This window comes from Elephas maximus, chromosome 16, assembly GCF_024166365.1.
Source record: "Elephas maximus indicus isolate mEleMax1 chromosome 16, mEleMax1 primary haplotype, whole genome shotgun sequence".
NCBI lineage: Eukaryota > Metazoa > Chordata > Mammalia > Proboscidea > Elephantidae > Elephas > Elephas maximus.
In genome coordinates this window covers 17,747,231-17,770,549 of record NC_064834.1, presented here as the reverse complement: position 1 = coordinate 17,770,549, position 23,319 = coordinate 17,747,231, and the positions used below count along the sequence as shown (strand labels likewise).

At 50.3% G+C, this 23,319-nt stretch overlaps 1 protein-coding gene across 6 annotated transcripts; it reads right to left on the bottom strand.

The window, feature by feature from the left end:
• Nucleotides 1-17: 17 nt before the first annotated feature.
• On the bottom strand, nt 18-19,315 carry AIFM2 (apoptosis inducing factor mitochondria associated 2). Of its 6 annotated transcripts, none has more exons than XM_049855811.1 (9): nt 19,255-19,315; nt 11,546-11,739; nt 11,097-11,212; nt 9,525-9,644; nt 8,608-8,700; nt 5,940-6,111; nt 4,482-4,634; nt 2,732-2,932; nt 19-2,462 (listed from the first exon to the last, which is right to left on the bottom strand). In XM_049855811.1, exons 2-9 carry the CDS (start codon nt 11,721-11,723, stop codon nt 2,311-2,313), a joined length of 1,185 nt encoding a protein of 394 aa, XP_049711768.1. In that variant the 5' UTR covers nt 11,724-11,739; nt 19,255-19,315; the 3' UTR covers nt 19-2,310. The 6 variants fall into 6 exon arrangements, with proteins under 6 accessions (XP_049711771.1, XP_049711768.1, XP_049711769.1 ...); XM_049855812.1 differs by having other exon boundaries at nt 11,546-11,736; nt 19,255-19,288; XM_049855813.1 differs by having other exon boundaries at nt 37-2,462; nt 6,003-6,111.
• Nucleotides 19,316-23,319: the final 4,004 nt, after the last annotated feature.

Sequence of the window (23,319 nt, the reverse complement as noted above, 5' to 3'; positions counted from 1 at the left end):
AGAAAAAACAAAAAAAGATCCAATGTCTTTCTTACAATATATTATTTTATTGCAAGATTTTCCTCAGTTCGGAAAATTATATCCCCCTGGGTGGCTCCTTCTAGAATGTGATAAGCAAATGGACAAGGCCTGTCACTAGTGGGCTGACTCCCACCGTGCTAGGCCCCATGTCAGATAGCACCATAATGGCCTGTTTCTCGTGAACAGCCAGGGAGGGTGAGCCTTGGTAGTGGGTGTCCATGGGCCCTGGATGAAGCTCCCATCAACACTGCGTCTGCTACTTGCCTGGGTGGGGCAATCATCCCTCAGGCACTGAGGCAACAAGATGGAATGGATCCTGGACCGGCAGGCTGAGAATCCCTGCAGCTGGTGTGCCAAAACTCTGGCCAAGTACCGGAGTGGCCACAATCAAAAGTAGGCAGGAATGAGCAGCACCAGGAGGGACAGGGCCTGAATTTACTTAGATGAACTCATCAACTCCTTCTGATACAGAGATTTAACCTGTGTGGTCCAAAATGGGGCCCTCCCTTTTGGGAATCCTCTCCCAAATATAACAGTACCAGTTGCTGTCAAGTGGATTCTGACTCACATGTGTCAGAGTCCAACTGTGCTCTGTAGGGTTTCCAATGCCTGATTTTTCAGATGTAGACTGCCAGGCCTTTCTTCTGAGATACCTCTGGTTGGACTTGAACCACTAACCTTTTGGTTAGCAGCTAAGCATTTCACCATTTGTGCTCCCAGAGACTCCATCTCAAATACAGGAGTCATTTATATACCTTAAGATAGGCAGTGGCTGGCATTATTCTAAGTAGCTGAGCCTCCAGATAAGTGACATTGGAGTTGGCCAAGAAACCAGAAGCACAAAACTGCAAAGGTTCCTGCCAGCCCCCTAGCATTCAGCTAGAGTATTGTCACTCACAAGTGGGCTCATGTCTGCAGCCTGGTGATGCAGGGGTCACCTGCTGAACACTCCTCCGCTCCCTGCTACTCAGATCACAACCACCAAAGGATCACTTTAGCTCGGCTGCCTTTCCTTAAACACCTCTAGTGGCTGGCAGGCTGGGCTCTCAACCTGTTACCTTAAAAACTTAAAAACTCACTCTTTGTTAGGATGGATTAACCAGAAATCCAGGAAGGAACTTTTGCCTAACTCTTTCTTCTTAAATGTAACCTATGGCATATAATCAGGATATAAAAATGAGAATATAGAAGGTTTCATTAAGAGTAAAGACTGTAGGGACTATATTAGAGGCAGTTTAAAATCGAGCTTCTTATTCAAGATTTAGAAGTAATAATAATGAATCAACACAATTTCAGCAGCAAGCCTGAATCCTGGCTCTGATGCTCACTAGCTGTGAGCCTTGGACATGTCATCCTCTCTGAGTCTTGGTTTCCTCGTCCGTCCAGTGAGGCCAAGCCAGTGTTACTAGGCATTTTGTGAGGCTTCAGAGAGGAATACCTGAGAAAGCCTGAGGTAAATTGTAAATCTTTTTATCAGCCCTAGTTGTATCATTTCTGGTTCCCAGGGGTAGCTCAGTATGTAATTTGCTGAATTGGATTCTGGGAGAAAGAAGCGATAACATTTATTGAGTATTATGTGTCAGGCTCCTATCTGAATGTTAACAGCTTCCTAAACTAAGTTTCACAAGGGCAGGAACCATGTATGTGGCACAGTGACTGGCATACACCAAGTGCTTAATAAATTTTTTTGAGTCAGTTAATGAATAGGAAATGTTCAGGAAATACCAAATTAAAAAATAATTAGGCTCCTATTAATAACTACCCATTTCACTTGGGTGGTGCAAGAGTTATGAGCCCCCACACTCTGATGTGAGAGAGGTGTGGGTGCAAGCTGACTCTGCACCCCAGGCCCCCTGCCTTAGCTTATCTCACTCTGCAGGCTGTCCTTCCTGCCCTTACCAAGGGGATGATGGCTCTCTCCTTTCCCTACTCTGAGAGCTTGAATGCCAGCCTTCCTCCCTCCAATACACACACCCAAGAGGAGCCTGGGGTAGAGGTGGCTGACTGTGCCCTCCCCACAACAACGTGAGCCACTCAGTCAGCACAGATTCCAGCAGACCTTTCAAACCCAGAAAGAATTCTCTTGGGGGTGTCTCTGTTTAATTCCCCTCTGTCTCTCCCAGTTTTTTAAGTTGCTTTTACACAAGTTGTGTTCCCAGGCAGTACATTGTTGGCATCGGACTCCAGAAAAAAAGCTCGGCTTTTTGGCACTTGTTAGACTGGTGCCGTCTGTCCAGCAGTCTGTTCACCCATCCATTGTGAACCTCAGCCCCTCGCCCAGCTTCCCCATCAGGGTGGAGACTGCTTCATGGTTTTCCAGCTCGTGGAGACGAACAGGTCCCGACTCTTGAGCAGTCGAACCATGAGCCAACCCACGTAGAAGCCACTGATCTGGCCCACGCCATCATTTCTCCCCATGGACAGGAGGAATGTCAGTGCACCTGTGGAGAGGAAAAACATGGGCACAAACAAAAATTGTGCTTGGCATTTACGGGCCTACAATTCCCAGAGCACAAAACCCTCCTGGGGCCTTCAGTTTCAGGGCAAGGGACTGTGTAAGACTCTCAGGAAGGTCGGTAAGTCTCTGACTTATTCTTAAAGAACTCGAGCAGGGTGTTTCTGTCACCAACTCTGAGAGTTTGTTCTAGTGGTCAGTCATCTTAAAGTCCAGAAAGGCTTCGCCACACTAAAGCACGTGGGCTTCCCTTACCAGGCTTGTAGGCCTTGAGGGGCCTCTGTTTCATGGAGTTGATGATGTTGGTCGTGACAATGTTGGCATGGAGGCCGGCGTGATAGGCCATCTTGGGCTCCTTCACGTCAGCACAGTCACCGATGGCGTAGACATTGCTGTAGCCTTCCACCTGGAGGTACTCGTTAACTTGAAGGGCACCATTGCTGGCGAGTCTGCTCTCTGCCAGGCAAAACAAACACCAGAGCCGAGAGCCTCAGCCACCATTTTAAAAGGCCACCACAGCCAGGTGAGGATGAGCTCTAGACGCTGGCCAAGTCACCCTCCAAAGGTGCACCCTCAAGAGGCAACTGCCCTCCCAATTAACTCCTGCCTGCAGTCCCTATCTCAGAACTCTTCCAGCAAAGCAGGGTTACTGATTCCAGTGTGGAACTCGTCAAAACAAACAAACAAAAAAAGCCCATTGCCATCGAGTCAATTCCAACTCATGGCGACTGTATAGGACAGAGTAGAACTGCCCCATAGGGTTTCCAGGCAGCAGCTGGTGGATTTGAACTGCTGACCTTTTGGTTAGCAGCCGAGCTCTTAACAACGATGCCACCAGGGCTTCTTTCATGTTCTTTTAAGTCTGTCTTTCTTTAAGGTACTTAAAAGAACATACCTTTCAAAACACATAATTAGGACAGTTGGGTATTAAATTTTGGGGTCTCTGTCCATTATAAACCCTCAATCCCACTCCCTCCTCCCCCCCCCCCCCCAGCTGGGACTAGCTTCCGTCTTCTGGGATTAGATAATTACTTCCTGCCAGCCACAAGGCAGGAGCCCCTTGTTGGGAAAGGACACTCAGGTAATGGGGACCTGGGGACACAAAGCAACCACAGGGCCTAAGAAGGAGCCACTGAGGCTCCAGCTCACACATGGAGGCTCCAAAACACATCAGCCCACTTGCCAAGGGGAGGATTATCCAATAGGCAAGGTAAGCACAGTGCTTACCTTGCTTACTAGATCATTTGTAGTGAACAATTTCATATTTTTTTTATTATATCAAAGATTCTGCTTTGAGGTATGGCTCTCTCCCAACCCTTCCTACAAAATCAAACCTCTTTTCAAATTTACAGTCTCTGACAGAGACAGATGACCCAGTCAGCAAGGTAAGCACGGTGCACTACAAATTAGTAAGCACAAGTAAGCCTGTGCTTACCTTGCTGACTGGATCATCCACCACTGCTGACCTGCCCCTACCTCCAACTGGCTAAATAGTTAAATACTGAGCTTAAAGAGCATGAGGCCATACTATTGGCCCCACTCCCCGGACAGTCGTTCCAAGCTCAAGTGGTCAAATGCTTGGATTGGGGTTTGGGGAGAGCAGCACACCTGATAAGGTCAACAGACATGCCTGGGAATTATCTCTACATCCAAAAAAACAAATTTTTTTCTTTTTTTTTCTGTGTAAGCAAGAAAACAAAGGGAACTTTCTCGTCTCTCTGAAACATGTTCCCATCTCTGACCACTAGGGGGCAGGCCAGAATTTTGGAAGATTCTGGTCACTTGGGTCACCTTTCCACAGCTGAGGAAACCATAGCAAGAGTGGACCCTAACCTGAATTTAAAGTCTAATGCTGGCGTTCAGAAACATCAAATGAGCTGTTGGGATGAAAGGGCAAAAGGCAGGGCGGTGGTGATTCCCGGAGTGAGGACTAGAGGCAGGGCCTTCTCCCCTCAGACTGAGGCGTCAGCCTGGGGAAGGGGCCATCGTTTGGCCTCCTGCTTACCAAATGCACTGCAGTAGGCAGAGCTGTTGACCTTGATCCCGTTGCAGGGGATCACCAGGTTGGTGGCCACCTCCGTGCCTTTGTCTGTCTGCACTTTTATGTACTCTCGATACTCGTTGACAGGCAGTTCTTCCAGGTTGCTCACTCGCTCGCCTGTCACGTGGGCAGGGGAGTTCCGTGACTAGGAGGCAGGCAGAGGGTGGGCAATGCACCAAGGCCAGTCCCACATCAAGGCTGCACCTGGGGAAGGCTAGACCCCCCTGACCCAACTGGGGATATTACTCCATTCCCATCTTCCCACCACACCCTGCCCCCCAGTCCACTGTCCTGTCCCGAGAAGCACATGCCGCACATCTGGCCCCAAGGGATCCAACTGGATGAAAGTTCTAAGAAGACTTTGGGGAAGTGAGTTTCCCAAGAAGTTCTGGGAAAAGCTATTCGACACAAGACCTCAAATGCACCTCTCTGAATGTCTGCTATACCATCCTAACTAGGCAGGACAAGAGCTCCAAGAACACCAACGACGAAGGTCAAAACAAGAAAAGTCAGAGAAGCCAGCTTATGACACCAGCTGCCTGAAAGTAAAGGCGGTAACGTTATTGCGCAACCAGGTGCCAAACACTTCAACCCCTGCCCTGTGAAAAATGAGGAGGCTCAGGCCCAGTGTGGTGAAGTGTGGGTTACCTCAGGGGATTAGAGCCCCCACTCTAAAATGCTGGGTGGTTCTCCTTCCTCTTACTCTGGACAAATGCCACATTCCTCACCATCCTCAAAATACAAACCATTAAAACTATTCCCTCTACCACAGAGACATCATAATTCAGGTCAAATCCTTTAGATAAATTTTTTAAACCACTCAAGAAATAAGCATCCTACCATCTACTGCACTGCACACAAATTGATAGCCAGGACATTGCTGCCAGACTTTGATGCTTGTTACGGATTGAATTGTGTCCCCCAAAAATATGTATCAAGGTCCTGGCCCCTGTACCTGTGGATATGATGCTGCTTGGAAATAAGGGTTTTCTTTGGTTATGTTAATGGTATCATGCCCAAGTAGTGTGGGTCCTAAACCTAATCACTTCTGAGTTATAAAAAGAGCAGAATAGACACGGAGGCACAAACTGGGGAAGAAAGCTGCCCAGGGAGGATGCTTCTACAAGCAAAGGAACGCCAAAGATTGTGAGCAGACACCAGAAAACAGGAAAGAGGCTCACAGAAGGAACTGACATGACCGAGACCCTGGTTTAGACTTTTAGCCTCTAGAACTGTAAGAAAATAAATTTCTCTTCTTTAAAGCCACCCACTTGTGGTATCTTTTGTTACGGAGCACTAGGTAACTAAGACAATGCTCAGGAGGGTTTCTGAGCTGCTTCGTGTTTGACCCCAGGATACAGTAGAAAACCAAGTTCCCAGGGTTGACCACAACCACCCTCAAGCTGAAAAGCAGGGACCAACCTGTGGAGCCAAATCTCAGCAGGCCAGGGAGAGGGGCAGGGAGGGAGACAAAGTGGCACCTACTCAGCAGCAGCTGCACGCCTTTCCGGAGAAGGATCTCCTTCACTTCCTGCCGGACACAAGGCAGGAGCTCCTTGTCAGCAAGGGCTACTTGGGAGTGAATGAGAGTGACCTGGGACAAAACACGCACAAGAACGCAGGAGGAGTCACTGGGATTTGTGTAGAGGCTTCAAAACACATCAGCCCACCTCCCCTGCCCCACCTCCAGTTTACAGATGAGGAAACTGAGGCCCCAGAGAAGAAACTTGCCCAAGGCTGGAGCCAATTAGCGTTGAGTCCACATCTCCCAATGCCTCGTCTCTACCCTGCTGCACCAGGGCCAAGACCACCAAAGCCCCAATGCTCTACAACCCACATCTCACCTGTGGCCACTTGGAAAATGATTTTCAAGCATCCTTGGGCACTTATAATTACACAATTTATATATGAGCCATCAACATTCTAAATACAATTCAGGCTGACGTTAACAGTAAGACTGATCCTAAAATTAGCGCATCCAGACACGGCTCTACGGGCTGGCTGGGTCAGCGCTGGGAAGTGGCAGGCAGCCTGGATTAACATGCAAAGCTTAGCTCTGGAAGCAGCCTGCCTGGACTGAAATCCCATCTCTGATACTCGGAAACTCCCAAAGCCTCTGTTAAATCACTGTAAAATGGGAACACAGTCCCACTCACAGGAACTTTGTAATGACAAAACATGTAGAAAACATGTAACTCAGCGGACATTAAGGTCTCATTAAAGGTTCGCTACTATTGATCTGAGGAGCCCTGATGGGGCAGTGCTTAAGTACACGGCTACTAACCAGAAGGTTGGTGGGTCAAACCCACCAGCCGCCTCACAGAAGAAAGATGTGGCAGTCTGCTTCCATGAAGATTTACAGCCTTGGAAACCCTGTGGGGCTATCCTACTCTGTCCTGTAGGATCGCTGTGAGTCAGAACCAACTCGACAGCAACGAGTTTCATTTGGGTTTACTACTGATCTTATTAGTCTTTAATTATAAGCATATAGAAAGTATAGTGAGTTACTTGAAATTATAGACTAGTCTTTAAGCCTGTAAATCAAAACGAATAAACTTTATCAATCACTCATAATAATTTCCAACCGTCAGAAAATAGTCACATAATTAAATTAGCCCCTATTGGTTTTACTTTTCAAAACCAACCTGCCTTTCCCTAGAGGAAAAGAACCACCCACAGACTCCAAGAAGCCCTCAGAAGCTGGGTTGGCATCAACTGCAAACTCTTGCCTAAAAAAACACCTGTTGCTGTCGAGTCGATTCCAACTCACAGCAACCCTATGGAACAGAGTAGAACTGCCCCACAGGGTTTCCGAGGCTGTAAATCCTTACAGAAGCAGACTGCCACAGCTTTCTCCATGGAGTGTCTGGTGGGTTTGAATGGCCGACCTTTCAGTTAGCAGCTGAGCACTTTAACCACTGCGCCACCAGGGCTTCTTAGCTCCTCCCTAGAGGCTCCATAATTACTGATCATCACTCAGCCCTCAGCCAGTCCTTACCACCACCATGCCAGGATTTTCTCCTGCCCTCCAGGGGTGCCAGGCAGGTCCTCTAACCCTCGAGCATTAGAAGGGAACAGGACAGGCCCATGGCACCCTCATGGGCAGGAGGCAGTGCCACCAGTCCTTCCCCAGCATGGGCACTCAAGGGGCCGACTGCAGGCTCTCCCCACTCTCACGGGGTGGGGACCATGCTGTGGCTCCAGAGCAAGGACTACAGCCTGAGGCTAATGAAGAGAAAGACCAAAGGCCACAGCCTGCCCCAGAAAAATAACCAACTGATGTCCTCTTTGTCCAAGCTGGTGGTCAGCAACAAGAGGTAATCAGATACTATGTTTCTACAACGTCGTGTATTACAGAGTAAAACTGCCCCACTGGGTTTTTCCTGGCTGAAATGCCCTGGTGGCACAATATTTAAGCACTCAGCTGCTGATTGAAAGATCGGTGGTTGGAACCCACCTAGCGGCTCCACAGGAGAAAGACATGGCAATCTACTCCCGTAAAGATTACCACCTAGAAAACCCTACGGGCAGTCCTACTCTGTCACACGGGGTTGCCCAAAGTCACCTCAAAGTACCTGACAACTACAGTCTTTATGAAAGCAGATTGCCAAGCTTTTCTCCCACAGCACTGCTAGGTGGGTTCGAACCACCAACCTTTTGGTTAGTATTCATGGGTTAATCATTTGCACCACTGAGGGACTTCACTAAGGTAGACAGGGAATTATAAGCGTGTCACTGTTCTTTATGCCTGCCTGCCTCTGGGTATCTCCCCGAATTTTACCCACCTGCTGGAGCACAGAGGGCAGGACCTTTCACTGAACTAGGCCACACCCAGAACAGCTTGGTTCTCTGAGTGAACTTCAGATGCAGGGAGGTCCTGGGTCTCCCAGAAAAATTCCCTGTGGAATCACTTCGGGGGATTCCCCAGTGCAGAGAGAAAGCACAGGTGGGAAAAAAAACACTCCACATTGTCTCAGTGGGCCTCCTGCCTCCTAAGCCCTGAGCAAGCTCCTGAGGTTCGTTAGAAAGTGAAGATAAGGAAGAAAGAAGTCAGTCGTTTAGAGTTCAAGGCCAAGGCCAGAAGCCCTACCTCTTTCTCAGGATACTCTGTTTTAATCTCTGCTGCCATCTCTACTCCCGCTGAGCCTCCTCCCACCACCACGATGACCTGTGAGCTCTGGACCTGGGTAAGGAAAAGGAAATGTCAAACACACCCACAAACCCACCCACTGCTCCGTGGGTCAGCCTGGGGCATGGGTTCCTTGGCCAAAGAAGAGCAGAGAAAACACAACTCCCTTTCCAAACATGGGGTCCCAATTTGAGTGCTTCCTCAGGGCCAAGCATCTGTGGGACATCTCCCCTGAATCTTCCCACTCAATCCTCACAATAGCCCCCCATGTGGCAGGTGTTATTACTAGCCCACCTTACAGATGAGCACAACCCAGGTCTGAATCAAAAGCCAGGTCCCAAACCTCCACACTAACATCTGCTCATCGCTGCATGAGAGGCTCCCCAGGCCTCTCAGAAGCTTTGCAGAGAGACTTGGCCTCCGCCCCTTAACAGCACTCACCCTGAGATCTTTCTCTGGGTATCCATTACTCGCCTGTTAAATGGTGACGGCAGACCCTGCCCCAGCCACCTCTCAGGACTGTTGGAAACCTGACTGGAGATCACAGATACCAGCCTGCTCTCAAAACACAAGCCCTGCTCTAACAGGGAGCAGCGTGCAAGTGAAAAGCCGCAGGAGAGATGACTCTGGGACGGGGACAGCCTATCAGCAATGTGAATGGATCTGGGGACTCATTTCCAGGCTCTGTGAGTTGGAACCAACTTGATGGCAATGGGTTTGGTTTGGTTTTTTTGGATGACAGGTCCAAAGGTCCTTTTGCAGGAAGACTCCTCATTACTGCCCACGGTGTCAGCACAGCCACCTGCCTCTCCCAGCTCTTCCACTCTCCCAGGAGGCCCACCTCCTCTGTCCCCACCCCTGGTCAGCTGGCAGCTCACCTGCCTCACTATGTCCTCGTAGGCCTGGATGGCGGCCTGTTGGCTGGAAACCTGGTTAAACTTGCCAGGAAAGGGCCCAGTGCTGCCTGTGGCCAGGATGAGATGTGAGAAGGGCAGTGCCTATAAGGACAAAAGAGGAAAGGTGAGGGCAGGACAGGGCAAGGAAGGCCTGGGTGTCTGCTCCCGAACCAGCCCCCCACCATCCAAGGAGCACCAGGTGGAAGCGGCTGCTTTGGGCATACTGAGGCAGCTCTGAGTTTGAGGGGAGCAAAACTACCGCACTGGTTAGGCCAAGGGACACCACAAGAACCCGGGAACTCCCTAAGGGAACAGATCATAGCTCCTGCCTGGGAGGGCTCCTGAGCAACCAGAGCCATCCCACACGGAAACAGGGAGGGTGAGCGCCTCACAGCCAGAGGCAGGGAAGCAGGAAACTGGACCTACTCAGCCCCCACATCCCCTGGAGGCCTGAGAGGCATTTGCAGACCCCCCTGTTCTGGCCCAAGGCTCTGAGAGGCATGCCAGAAACCACAGGACAGGAGCCTCTCAGGAATCTTTTCAGCCAGGAGACTCTCTGGCCCGAAAATTAAATTCATGGAGGATGGATTCACACTAACTTGTATACTCATTAAGGGTAGGAATTACCTCCTTTTTTTCAATTCCTCTTAGCTCGGAATGCAGAGTCAGGGGCTGGGCCTGGAATGGACCCTCAGTGGGATGTGTGAGTTGGTGTTAGCTCACTAATAAAGCTCCAGTCAGTACAAGCAGGTTATGCCAGGCCCAGTGCCATACACAGCATCCCTCAGTGGTGCAAATGGTTTTTACTCAGTGTCTAACCTAAAGGTTGGTGGTTTGAATCCACTCAGCAGTGGCGTGGAAGAATGGCCTGGCAATCTGCTGCCATAAAGATCACAGCCAAGAAAACCCAATGGAGCTACAGCTCTACTCTGTAACACACAGTGTTGTCCTGAGTTGGAATCAACTCAACAGCAATGGGTTTGGTGCCATACACTGGGAGTGATGAATACAAACATGTATGAAGAGAAATCTCTGCCGCCATCAACCTCCAGTCCAGGGGATATGAGATCACGCAGGTTTGGCCATAAGTCTAACCATTGATTCTAGACAGTGAGGAGGCCCTCCCTGGGCTAGCCAGGCCTGCTGCTGGTTCAGAACACTGGCTTTTAGAGCCTGAGCTCTGAGGTGAAACTGCCTGGGTTTGAATCCTGGCTTAGTCTCTTGCCAGCTATGGGATCTTGGGCAAGCTGTTTAACCTCTCAGTAAAATGAGGGTACACACCTACCTCACAGTCACCATGAACACTAAATGAAATGTATGTAGAGGTTTAGAACAGTGCGCGGCACACAGGAAAGGCTCACGAAATATCTGCCACCATATTCTTGTGGCTGCTGTGGTTAGGTCTCTGTTTAAGGAGAATCTGCTATCTGCCCAGGCCCGGGCTTGGGCTCAGGGGTCACAGATGGCTCTCTCTCTCTCCTGGACAACAAGCAGCATGTCCTCTAGAAGCCCTGAGGCCAGCCAGGGAACGGGACAGCCTCCCACAGTGCTCACCTCACCGCCTTGCAGCTGCACCGTCTGATTCTTCAGGTCTATCCCGACCACCACGCCCTGTCGGAAGTTGTCCTTGAAGGTCACTGAGTAGGAAATGAATGTCTTTTTGGCAAACCCTGGGAGATGGATACAGAAAAGGTCACAGTGCAGATCAGGGGCTGCTCAGGGGAAGCCAGAACCTTTCCTGTGTTGTATATTAATGGGTGTGCCCATGGCCAATCAGCTGCCCCGCCCCCTGCCCCCTAAAGTGCCAGCCTGGGCCTGGAGCCCTCAGAGAAACTCAAGTTTACCTCTGGGGCCTTTTTTTGGTGGCTTCTTAAAGATTCTCCGGAATTTGTTTAATGGTGGAATTTTACTGGAGAAAACTATTCCTAGCCCCTGAAATCACACCCTATGGGCCAGGGCAAGACCACTCTCACAAAGAAAGGCCCAGAAAGGGAAAACATTACCACTCTCCACGGAGGCCCGGAGGGCTGCCACGTTGTGGTGGAAGGAGTCTTTCATGTCCACAAGCGTGAAAGGGACGTTCATTGCTTGGAGCTGACTGGCGGCCGCCATCCCGCCGAAGCCCCCACCCACGATCACCACGTGCATTGATCCCACATCCACTGAGACCTGGGACCCCATCTCGAACCAGGGACTGCTGGGAAAGTAGGGGAAACCACATCAGAGTCAGCAGGGGGCAGAGAGGGCTGGGAGGGAAGGGGTGGACCCCAAACGAGAAAGGCTTCAAATGCCAAGGCTTGGCCTTTCTGAATTACATAATCATTTTTTAATGAAATTTCTATTTTGTAAAATCTGAATTACATTCAGAAGGAACGAGAGATCCCGTTTCCACACTACCTAGTCCCCCTCTCCAGAGGCAGCCGCTGTTACCAATTTCTCATGAATCCTTCCAGAAATGTTCTGTGCTCAATCCTGATAATTTTTTGTACACATTAAACAAACTGTTCTGCACTTTTGTTTACTTAATATACTTCATCAAAGGCTTTTAAAGAGGGACTAACATTGATTCAACAATGTACGTTTACAGAGTTTCCACTCTCTGACATGCTCTATGCTCCGGATCCTGCAGTCAGAAAGACAGACAGGCAGATATGGTCCCTCCCCTGACAAAAGCAGAGCTCGCAAACTCAGAAGGCCGAGTTGTGATGGTTAGTTTTGTGCGTCAACCTGGCTAGGCTATATTGTTGTTGTGTGCCATCAAGTCAATTCTGACTCCAAGCAGCCCTATGGGACAGAGGACAACAGCCCCATAGGGTTTCCTAGGCTGTAAGCTCTATGGGGGAGCCCTGGTGGCATAGAGTTTAAGAGCTCTAGAGCTCAGGCTGCTAACCAAAAGGTTGGTGGTTCAAATCCACCAGCTGCTCCTTGGAAATCCTATAGGACAGTTCTACTCTGTCATACAGGATCACTATGAGTCGAAATTGACTCGATGGCACACAACAATAACAACAATCTTTTTGAGAGCAGATAGCCAGGTCTTGTCTCCTTCGGAGCTGCTGGTGGATTCAAACCACCCACCTTCCGGTTAGCAGCCGAGCACTTAACTGTTGTGCCGCCAGGGCTTCTTGGCTAGGCTATGGTACCCAATTACTTAATCTAGCTCTAATCTAGGTATTACTGTGACGGTACTCTGTAGGTATGTCTAAACTAACATCTACAATTGGTTGACTATAAGTACAGGAGACTACCGTCCACAATGTAGGTGGGCCTTATCCAATCAGCTGAAGGCCTTAAGAGCAAAAACTGGGGTTTCCTGGAGAAATCCTGCCTCAAGACTGCGGCATTAACTTCGGCTGAGTTTCCAGTCTGCTGCCTGCGTGCAGATTTTGGACTTGCCAGCCCCTTCAATCGAATGAGGCAATACCTTAAAATAAATCTCTTTTTAAGTGTGTGTGTGTATCCTGTTGCCTCTGTTTTGCTGGAGAACCCAACAGGTGGGTAATATAAACGTGGGGCAGCAGGGCAGGTGTACAATCACAAGAACTGGCGCCACACATGTGGGGAACTAAAGCATGGATGCCCCAATCCAAAGGAACTAAAACAGATTCTTCAAGCACTGCGCTAGCCAAACCCTGCCTCAGACGCTGCCCAGCCCTCAAGTCACCAGCGTGAGCCCAGGTCTAAGGAGATCAACTAGCAGATTATTACCATCACCCTGCAAAAGAGGACGCAGAGCAACTCAAGGTGGTGGCAGTGGCAGACAGCAGGGGCTGCAGGGAGGTCACCACTGCATTCCTGGAACAGCACATGTACACCTGGGATGGGGTGAGGCACTGCGGGGGGCGGGGGCACCCCCAGGAGATAAGCAGCAGGAAGAAACATCTGCTAGGGGAAGAAACGGTGCTAGTTATGAGCAGGAAGGCATGTCTGCTGGTCAGAGAGAGGGCGGGGAGAGGCAAGGCTCAGAGCAGACTCCAGGGTGAGAGGTGGGAGCAAGGTCCTGCTCCACCCCAGGGCTGGGGCGCAGTCATCTGAGGCGAGTCTGCAGAGGGTAGAGGGACAGCTCAAGGCACCCCAAGCTCTCCATCATCCGGGCACTGGGACAGCCTGATCAGTTCCCAGCAAACTAAGAACACGCCTTGGTTGCGTTCCTACAGAGAAAAACTTCAAGGATCCTTGGCCCCGAGCGGAGCCGGAGAACACGAGGCTGAGGAAAGCGCTGTGCTGGGTCTCTGACACGACACGGAACCGCTGAGCAGATGTAAGTGTGCAAGGCAGCCTGAACTTAGGGGCCGGGTCCCCTGCTGTATCCCAATCTTCCAAGGGGCTGGCCTGGGCTGCGACCAGGGGCCTGGTTTCTAGCCCAGCATAGCCCCCAAGGACATTAGGGTGGGGCTGCAGGAGGCAGAGGGCGCTCAGGTGCAGAGGGGTTGCCCTGCTGGCTGAGGAGCCATCTTGACTGCAGGTGAGATCCTGAGAGTGTTGGCGGTTGTTGGGGGATGGGCTCAGGGTAACTGGCCTGTTGGGGAAGGCTAGCTAGGGGCTTGTGCCAGGCCCCAAGGACAGGCAGGAGTGAACCAGCAGCTGGGAGAGCCCCTAAGGAAAGAAAGCAGTAAGAGAGGCCCAAGCAGCAGCTGTGGGCTTCAGTGAAGGGGTGAGGTCACATGGGGGACAGAAGGGAGTATCATGAAAGGAGGAAGTGGACTCTGAGGTCAGGTTTGAAGGACAGACAGGAAGCAGCCAAAGGGCTCCATGGGGAGCACGTTCCAGCCGACCAGCACGGGGTGGGGGCGGGGGTAGTGTCCGGCTAGTACAGAGGCCATCCTCCTTGCATCGCCTGTGTAGCCACCAATGCACTGAGGCTTGTGCGTATCACCCATTTTACAGATGAAGAAACTGAGCCCTCAGCAAGGCTGGGAATGACAAATGCCCTGGCAAGCAGTGCCACCTTCACTGTCCCAGGCCTTCAAAAGTGTTGTCCAGAGCTGATCCCCTGAGCATTTGCCAGGCTGAACCTACCAACTGGGCCACAAGGACTATCTCCTGGGGCCAGGACCCAGGAAGGCCCAGAGGCCTGGCCAGAGGTCAGGAGAGCAGACACCAGGGACTGAGCAGGGCCTGGGAACGTGGGAGGTGATGAGGCTGGCTGTGGGAGGGAGGCATTTCGCCTGCCCCCTTCAGCACAACCCCTTCAAGCTGGCAGCAGCAAGGGAGTCAGAAAAATACCCAGAGGGCCCCACTGGTTGGGTACAGGCCCTGAGAGGGGTCTATACAGCTCGAGATGAGGGTTCTACTGTGGGTCAGGTCACACTAAACTGCTGAGGGAAGCTTGAAAATGAAATGAGCTGGGGTCAGGGGTCTTCTCAGCAGACAGAACAGCTTAGGCCAGAGGCCCAGTGGCAAGAAGGAAAGGCTGGGAAAAATGTGGGGAAGGGTGGCGGGGAGGCCAGGAGGAAAGGTGAGAGAGGCCAGCAGACATCACCCCAGGGCAGAGTCTGGGCCTACACACTCGCCAGCTCTGAAGATCAGGTGGGCATACCAGCCCTTTCCTGGGAAGAGAGAAAGTCCAGAGATCCCAAGACAGGGCTTGATGGGCAGTGGGTTGGCTCAGCCCCCCAGAATCATGACCTGGCTTCCCCAAAGGGCAAAGTCTTCCCTCACCCAACTAGGAGCACCCCTTAATGAAGGCAGACACATGTTGGGTCTGAGGTCTGAGGGCTGAGGGCATAGCCAGGCCCATGTGGGGACCGTAGAGGCAGAGCCAGGGGAGGGGAGGTGGCTTTACATCCAAGCTGCCTGAGGCCTCTCCGTGGAATCTGCTCTTCTCTCTCCTCTACTGACCTATGACACCCTTAGGCAGGGTGTGGGGAAGCCAGCAATTCCCCAGCCAAAGTCCATTTTCCTCCTCAGCAGCTTCCCTTGCCCAACACTCAGGCATGTCGTCTCTCCCTCAGCTGTGTGGGGCAGCTCTCCAATGCCATTCTCGCCCAGTCCCAAGGACAGGTGGACTCCCTTCTGCTTGGCCAGACTCCCAAATTGTATGCTTAAGCCATGGACCTGCATTCCTGGCCACATACCCTGTAGATGCTTAAAAAGTATGTATGGCCTGAAGAAATAGATGGTGCCAGTACCGTTACTGAACTTTTTGATCAAAAATTCTATAGAAGAAGCTTTAATCAAAAGAGGAGAATACATGGAACAGATTTTCAATTCTCATGGAATCCAGACTTTCTAGAGCCATTGAAGCTGGATGAATCCCTGAAACTACTGCCCAGAGATAATCTTTAGCCTTGAAACCATAAACGAAAAATATCTCCTGAAGCCTTCCTTCAACCGAACAACACTCTAGCTTAACTAGCAAAGAATGTCTGCCATGAGCCTGGTGCTCTTTAAAAATCTACTATATGGGATCAAATTCTGAACAGCAACTCAAAAGGTTAGAGAGGAAGCTTAGAAGGAAGTGAATTTATGTCAATAAGGGAGAAACAAATTAGAAAAGGAAGGTGCGAATGGCTGCACAATTTGAAGAATGTAATCAATGTCACTGTATTGTACACATAGAAATTGTTGAATTGATGTATGCTTTGCTGTGTATATTTTCAACAACAATTTTAAAAAAATGTGTCTGTGGAATGGAATTATATGTGAACACATAGCAGCGCTGGGCAAACAACCTCAACGTCCATCCATAGGAGACAATAGGATAAAACGATACACCCATACAATGAAATATTCTGTAGCCATTAATTTATAAAGGATGGGTGGTTTTCTTTTTCACCCTCTTGGATGATCTTTTTTTTTTTTTACATGAAAAGTTTATCTATGAAAAAGGCAGGCATCGGAGTAGCATGAAGAGTCTAATTCCACTTAGAGCCAATCAGACACAAGGACCTAGTCACGTACACACATCATGTAACCATTACAATAGCTAGCATACACTGGGCCCATCTCTTCACATTAAATAAGTGCGGGCTTTTCTCCCCATTTGGAAAGCAGTTCAGTACCTTGTCCGAGTTCATTCCTCAACAGTCTAACTTGACCTGCACTCTGAACCAAAATGCTAACAGGGGTTACCAAGTGACATTTTTATTTTATTCTTTGAGCTTTTTTGTACTGTTTAAATTTTTTTAATGAGTATGTGACATTTTTGCAGAAACAGTACAGCTTTAAAAACAAGGAAAGCAGGCTAGAAGGACCCCGGTGGTCATGGCTCCCAGACCTTCTGTTGGCCCAGGACAGGAACCATTCCCGAAGCCAACTCTTCAGACATGGATTGGACTGGACAATGGGTTGGAGAGGGGTGCTGATGAGGAGTGAGCTTCTTGGATCAGGTGGGCACTTGAGACTATGCTGGCATCTCCTGCCTGGAGGGGAGATGGGAGGGTAGAGGGGGTTAGATGCTGGCGAAATGGATACGAAAAGAGAGAGTGGAGGGAGAGAACGGGCTGTCTCATAGAGGGAGAGTAAACTGGAAGTATGTAGCAAGGTGTATATGGGTTTTTGTGTGAGAGACTGATTTGATTTGTGAACTTTCACTTAAAGCACAATAAAAATTATTTTAAAAAAAAGGAAAGCCTCATACCATCTGATTTTTTTTAATTTAGATATAATTCACAAGTCATGAAATTCACGATTTCATAGTATACAATGGAGTGGTTTTTCTGTTTGTTTATTGTGCTTTAAGTGAAAGTTTACAAATCAAGTCAGTCTCTCATACAAAAATTCATATACACCTTGCTATATACTCCTAGTTGCTCTCCCCCTAATGAGACAGCACACTCCTTCCCTCCACTCCCTATCTTCATGTCCATTTGGCCAGGTTCTGACCCTCTCTGCCCTCTCATCTCCTCTCCAGACAGGAGCTGCCCACATAGGTCTCATGTGTCTACTTGATCCAAGAAGCTCACTCTTCACCAGTATCACTTTCTATCCCATAGTCCAGTCCAATCCCTGTCTGAAGAGTTGGCTTTGGGAATGGTTCCTGTCTTGGGCTAACAGAAGGTCTGGGGACCATGACCTCTGGGGTCCTTCTAGTCTCAGTTAGACCATTAAGTCTGATCTTTTTACGAGAGTTTGAGGTCTGCATCCCACTGCTCTCTTGCTCCCTTAAGGGCTCTCTGTTGTGTTCCCTGTCAGGGCAGTCATCAGTTGTATGGAGTGGTTTTTAGTATATTCACCAGGTTTTGCGACAATCACCACCATCTAATTCTAAACATTTTCATCACCCCAAAAGGAAACTCCATTAGTAGTTACCCTCTGTTCCCCCATCCCTCCAACTCCTAGAAACCACTAATCTACTTTCTGTCTCTATGGATTTGCCTATTCTGGACATTCCTGTAAATAAAACCATACACGATATGGCCTTTGTGTCTGACTTAGTATTTCACTTAGCATAATATCTTCAAGGCTCGTCCATGTTGTAGCATGTCTCAGTACTTCACTTCTTTTTATGGCTTAATAACATTCCACTGTATGGGTGGACCACATTCTGGACATCTGGGTATATATTCCTAGGAGTGAAATTGCTGGGTCATAAACTGTATGTTTAACTTTTTAAGAAACTGCCAAATCCACCAACTGATTTTCAACTGAACATCCAAACCAAGGGAGGAGGCACAGAGAATCTCAACTGTTATCCTCTGCATCTAGATTCAGGAAAGTCAGCTGAAAAGGGGCCTGATCGTCCCTCACTGTCCAGCAACTCTGAGGTAATTTTAACTTTGCTCGATCTCCCCCCGCCCCAAACACCACCAACACACACACACACAATCTGGTTTGCACTGTAATTTGCTCAGCAAATCCTGTTTTCTCTGCCAAGGACTCTGAGTCTGAACCCAGGGGGATCCTTCCCAAAGTCACAACAAGTGGAATGAGATTACAAAGGCTCTGCTCTAACAGCACAGACCAAGGGCCTTTAAGAATCTGCCGAAAAATGAGCGAGTTAAATTTATGCCAAAGCTGTTGAGAGGCCATGCCTCAGAAGACATAGGGAAAGAAGTATGTGGGCTCTGATCAAAACAAGGACATCACCCCAGCTCACCCTACTGCGTCACAGATATCACAAATACCACACACAGCTTTTAAATCGTCGCTGCTTGCTGCCGAGGGTGAATTTCAAAACTGGCTCTTTGGACGCTGCTTCCAGAGTGGCCATCCGGATGAGGGTGCCGCTAGAAGCACCATGAGCCTCCCCTTCCTACCCGGGGGACGGAAAGGGACGGGTGGCCTCCCTCAGTGGACACCAGGGACCAGCCCCCTAGGAAACGCACCCAACGTAACCCCGAAAGACCAATTTCTGCTAGGACTCAGCGCCTGAAAAGGGGCGTCTCCCCGCTGCCCCTCTCCTCCCGGCCAGAGCCGGTCTTACTCGGGAAGGCTGAGTAGGGATTCCGGAGGGCGGGCGGGGAGGGCTGGAGCTTTAACTCGGAGCAGCTTCCGAGTGAGGCAGGGAAGGAAAAACTCGGACCGCGTCTGCGCTCCGCAGGGAGCAAGCCTCCGGGTTCGTTCTGGGGGTGAGTGGGTGGTGCTGGTCTGAGCCCTGCGTCCCAGGAGACCTCGCTCCCAGAGCCACACGCCCCCGCGCCGACTCCCCGACGCTGTCTATCGCTTTTGTCAAGCTCTGCTCCCCTCCCCTGCGCCCCTGTTCGTGTCCCGGGCCCGGCTCTGAGCCCGCTGGGGTCCCTGGAGCCCTCCCTGCCCAGCGCGGCCTCACCCTCCGGCTGCTCCCTCGCCGCGCCCGCGAGCTGCACTCCCGCCGCGGTTTCCGGGCGAGCGCAGGCGGCCCGAAGCCCCCTCCGAGCCGTGACTCAGCGCACCGCCCCCCGCGGGCCTCGGGGGAACTGCAGCCTGGCGGGCGCTCCAGGGCCGGCCTGTGGAAAGTAACCTTGACCGCGAGCGAACTGCCTCGAACTTCAAACCAAATGACAGCGCCCCTCGCCCCAACACTCCCTGAGCTCAGAAACGCCTTCCTGCCTGACTTTCGGGGAGACACCTTTAGGGCTGCAGGACCCTTAGGCGTGAGGCTGCCCCGCGGACCGGCTGTGGACCTAGGGCCGGTTACCTAAACCTTCTTTCTTCACACATGAAGTGATACACTCATAGGGTCGCTATGAGTCGGAATCGACTCGGCGGCACTGGGTTTTTTTTTTTTTTTTTTTTGGATAATAATACATCAGACCCAGTTGAGCACCTACTGTATGCCAGCCCTGTGCTAGGCGCTGGGGGATAAAAGGAAGAACAAAACAGACATGGTTTCTGCTGTCAGCAAGGTAACAGTCTGGGGAAAGACAGATGTTAAACAAAACAAGACAAAAACCAAAAACACTATCACCAGTTGGGGTAAGGGAAGCGTGCAAAGGCCTCTCTCCAAAGGTGAGAAATTAGCTCTGGAGAGCAGAGGAGGGACCATTCCGGCGGGCGTGCAAAATTCCGGCGTGCAAAGACCCAGGGGCAGGATAGAGCTGGGAGCCATAGAGCAGTGTAGCTGGAGGGCCGGCAGGGTCACGCAGGCCTATGGTGCTGGTGACCACGGCCTCTGTTACACCAAAGACAATGGGATGCCACCAAAGGGTTTAAGGCAGGGCAGCAGGTCTGAATTATGGTCTATGGTGAAAGGATGGCAGTGAAAGGGCTGCCTGGGTGAAACTGGGAGAATAGAGTCCCTGGTGGTGCAAACATTTAAAGCACTCAGCTGTTAACCAAAAGGTTAGAGGTTCGAGTCCACCCAGAGGCACCTTGAAAGAAAGGCCTGGCAATCTACTTATGAAAAATTATCCATTGAAAACCCTATGCAGCACGGTTCTACTGTGACACACATGGGGTCACCATGAATTGGAGTCAACTCCATGGCAACTGTTTTGGTTTGGTTTTTGGTCCAGAGGGGGAAAATGTAGGGTGCTGGGACCTTTATCTGGAAAGAAATGGACTAGTGCAAGCTATAACCCGGAGGTAGGATCAAGCTAACTTGGTAAAAGATAAGCCACCTTCACCTTTTAGTGCAAACATTAACACCTACCTTAAAAGTGTGGAAAAGATTCAGTGAGGTCATTTATGAGAGTGTTTTAGCATGGGGTCGAGCACACAGCTGCAATGGATACAGCAGCCATTTTATTGTAGATGTTTCATATAAAGAGATCAGCTTGCCAGAGGACACACAGCACATTGGCAGCTTCCATCCTCCCAGCCCAATGCTCTTTTAATATGGCCCTTCATGTCCCCAGTTTTCATGGAAGGTCACGTAAGAGGTGGCCATTTGTGTACCTTTTCCAAAAACTGTGGTCAAAGATCTTGTACCCAATACTCCTGATATAGGGAGCATCACAATAAATTCCATCTAAGTGGGTGCCTGGAGTCATCTCGAGCTGGGGGTGAAGTTGGTGTTCTCCCACCTTGTGAACCCACACACCTAGGCTGCCCTCTCCAGCTCTATGGAATCCTCACCTCTCTTCTCTTTCCCACTGGAGCCCTGCCAGTTAAATGCAGAAGGAGGGGTTACGGTCCTCTGAGGTGTCAGAGCCTTCATTGTCCTTGGCCTTCTCTCAGTCCCTGAGGCCATAGAAGAGAACCCCATGCCAGAGTACGGGTACAGGGCAAGATCTGGTGGACCCTGCCCGTCTTAGTCCTGTCTCGCAAGAAATCAGCAGGGAACCACAGGCTGGACTTGGGGTTCCAGGCACGCAAGCCTTGTGTTGTCCTGGGGTTCACAAACTTTCAAATAGAGTGTACCTCTTTTATTTCTTCGTAAAATCCTGAGAGAAAAATAGGGTAGTGGTTCAACTCTGACACCCTGAAAAGAATCTCCCTAGACCAGCTCTTAGGGGCAGAGATCTTGCTTTGCTTGGCTTTGGGTGCCTCATGGCTGGCAATGACCCCAGCACCTGGCTCCCTAAGAGCTCACGGATATTTGCTAAATGAATGACTCCTTTTAAAACATGAAGATCTAATTCCCATATAAAATACACCCTTTCAATGTGTACAATTTAGTGGTCTTTAGTATATTCACAAGGTTGTGCAACCAACACCACTAGCCAATTCCAGAACACTGACCCCACCCGTATCCATTGGCCCTCACTCTCCATTCCCCCAGGCAGCCAGCCTGATTCAGTCCTGATGAAACAATCCTACCTGTACTCTTAGAAGAATGATAGCTAATACTTATTGAACATGAAGCTAGGTGCTTTGGATGCCTTCTCAAATTTATTTTTCACACCAGTCCTACAACGTAAGTTTTATTAATCCCCATTTCGCAGATGAGGATACTGAGGCTCCTGTAGGCTAAGGAAAGGAAAGGAGCTGGGCCTTGAACCAAGTTAGATTCACAACCCTCAAGCCAGGGAATCCCTTAGCAGGCAGCATCCCTAAGGGCGTCAGAGCTCACTGAGCGGGCAAATGGGAGAGTCTCGATTCTGACGTCAATCTACTGGGCACGTGCTCTGGCCCTGTGGGAAACCACGGCAGGGTGACCTGGGGCTTGGGAAGGCCAAGGCAGGCTTCATGGAGTTGCTGGGCCTGGATGGATGAGAAGGATTCCAATCAGCAGGGTGGAGGGGAAGGACTTAAAAAGCACAGCACAAACATAAAGCTGGAAGGGGAGATAGAGGTGTACAGTGGCCTGACACTGGGCTCTGGATATGGCACGTCAGGGCTGGTGCAGCCCACCTCCAAGGACCTGCCCCAAAACACAAAAAACTGGGAAGGGGTCTGAGTGTCACTCAACACCTTCTTGGCAATCAAGATACCTTGAACCAGCAGAGGAGAGAGGGTCTCAGGCCACCCTCCTGGGCCCCTTCCCAAGTCCCTCCTCTCTTCCCTCTCCCTCCCCCCCAGCAGCCCCACAGCCCTGGAACTGAAAACCAGGGCTCACTGCCTAACAAAGGACTCTTTTGCCTTTGAATTTCCAAGTGCCAGAGACAGTAGGAAGATAGCAGAAAGGTGTGGTTTAGATATTAAAACAATTCCATGGCACTTCGAAGATCAGTGGGGACAGAGGCAGATGGTCTGATATGGCTGAATCTAGGAGGAGGGAGGGTCGCTGGATCTTGGCCATGATGGGCTTCCAGCCAAGAGCACCTTCCCTGACTGACGACAGGTGACTTTTTTGCTTGATCCCAGGGCTGCAGGGAGCTCCAAGGTACTGAGGTCAACTCAAGAAACCCAGGAAACGGGGACAGTATCCCCATTTGAGGAAGAGGCAACCCTTAGCTCTCAAGAGTAACCGTCACAGAGTACTGTGGTTGCTCAGAGTTGGCACACAACAAATGGATGCCAGAGACTACATTTTTCCAGGCACTCTCCCTGCCTGGAATTAGCCCCCCAACCAAATGTTGCCGAATCCATCAGTGATTGAACCCCCATTTCCGAGGGCCTGTGGGTGCAGAGGCCTGGGCACACAGTTCCCACTCCTGACTTGCAGGATTGGTCTTAGCTCCCTGAAGGCTGCCCTGGTCTCACTCACCTTTGAACTTCTGCCCACCCTGGAGCCTAGCACAGGCCTCAGCACACTGCAGGCACTCTGCAAGCACTTGCTGACAGACCAAGACCACCACCTTCTGGGACCTGCAAGCCCCACCCAGTGCTGACCGGTACATGATGGATGCCTAGGGTCAGTCTGGCGCAAGAGTATCCAGTGAGAACAAACCCTGCTAAGAAAGCAGGGCAGAAAAAGGTGTATTTCTTTGCCTGGTACTTGTCTATCACAGACCCAACTCTTGAAAAGAAGGAAAAAAAAAAATAGAATGTGATATATACCAGTATAGAGGTTCTCCCATAGATCCTGTTT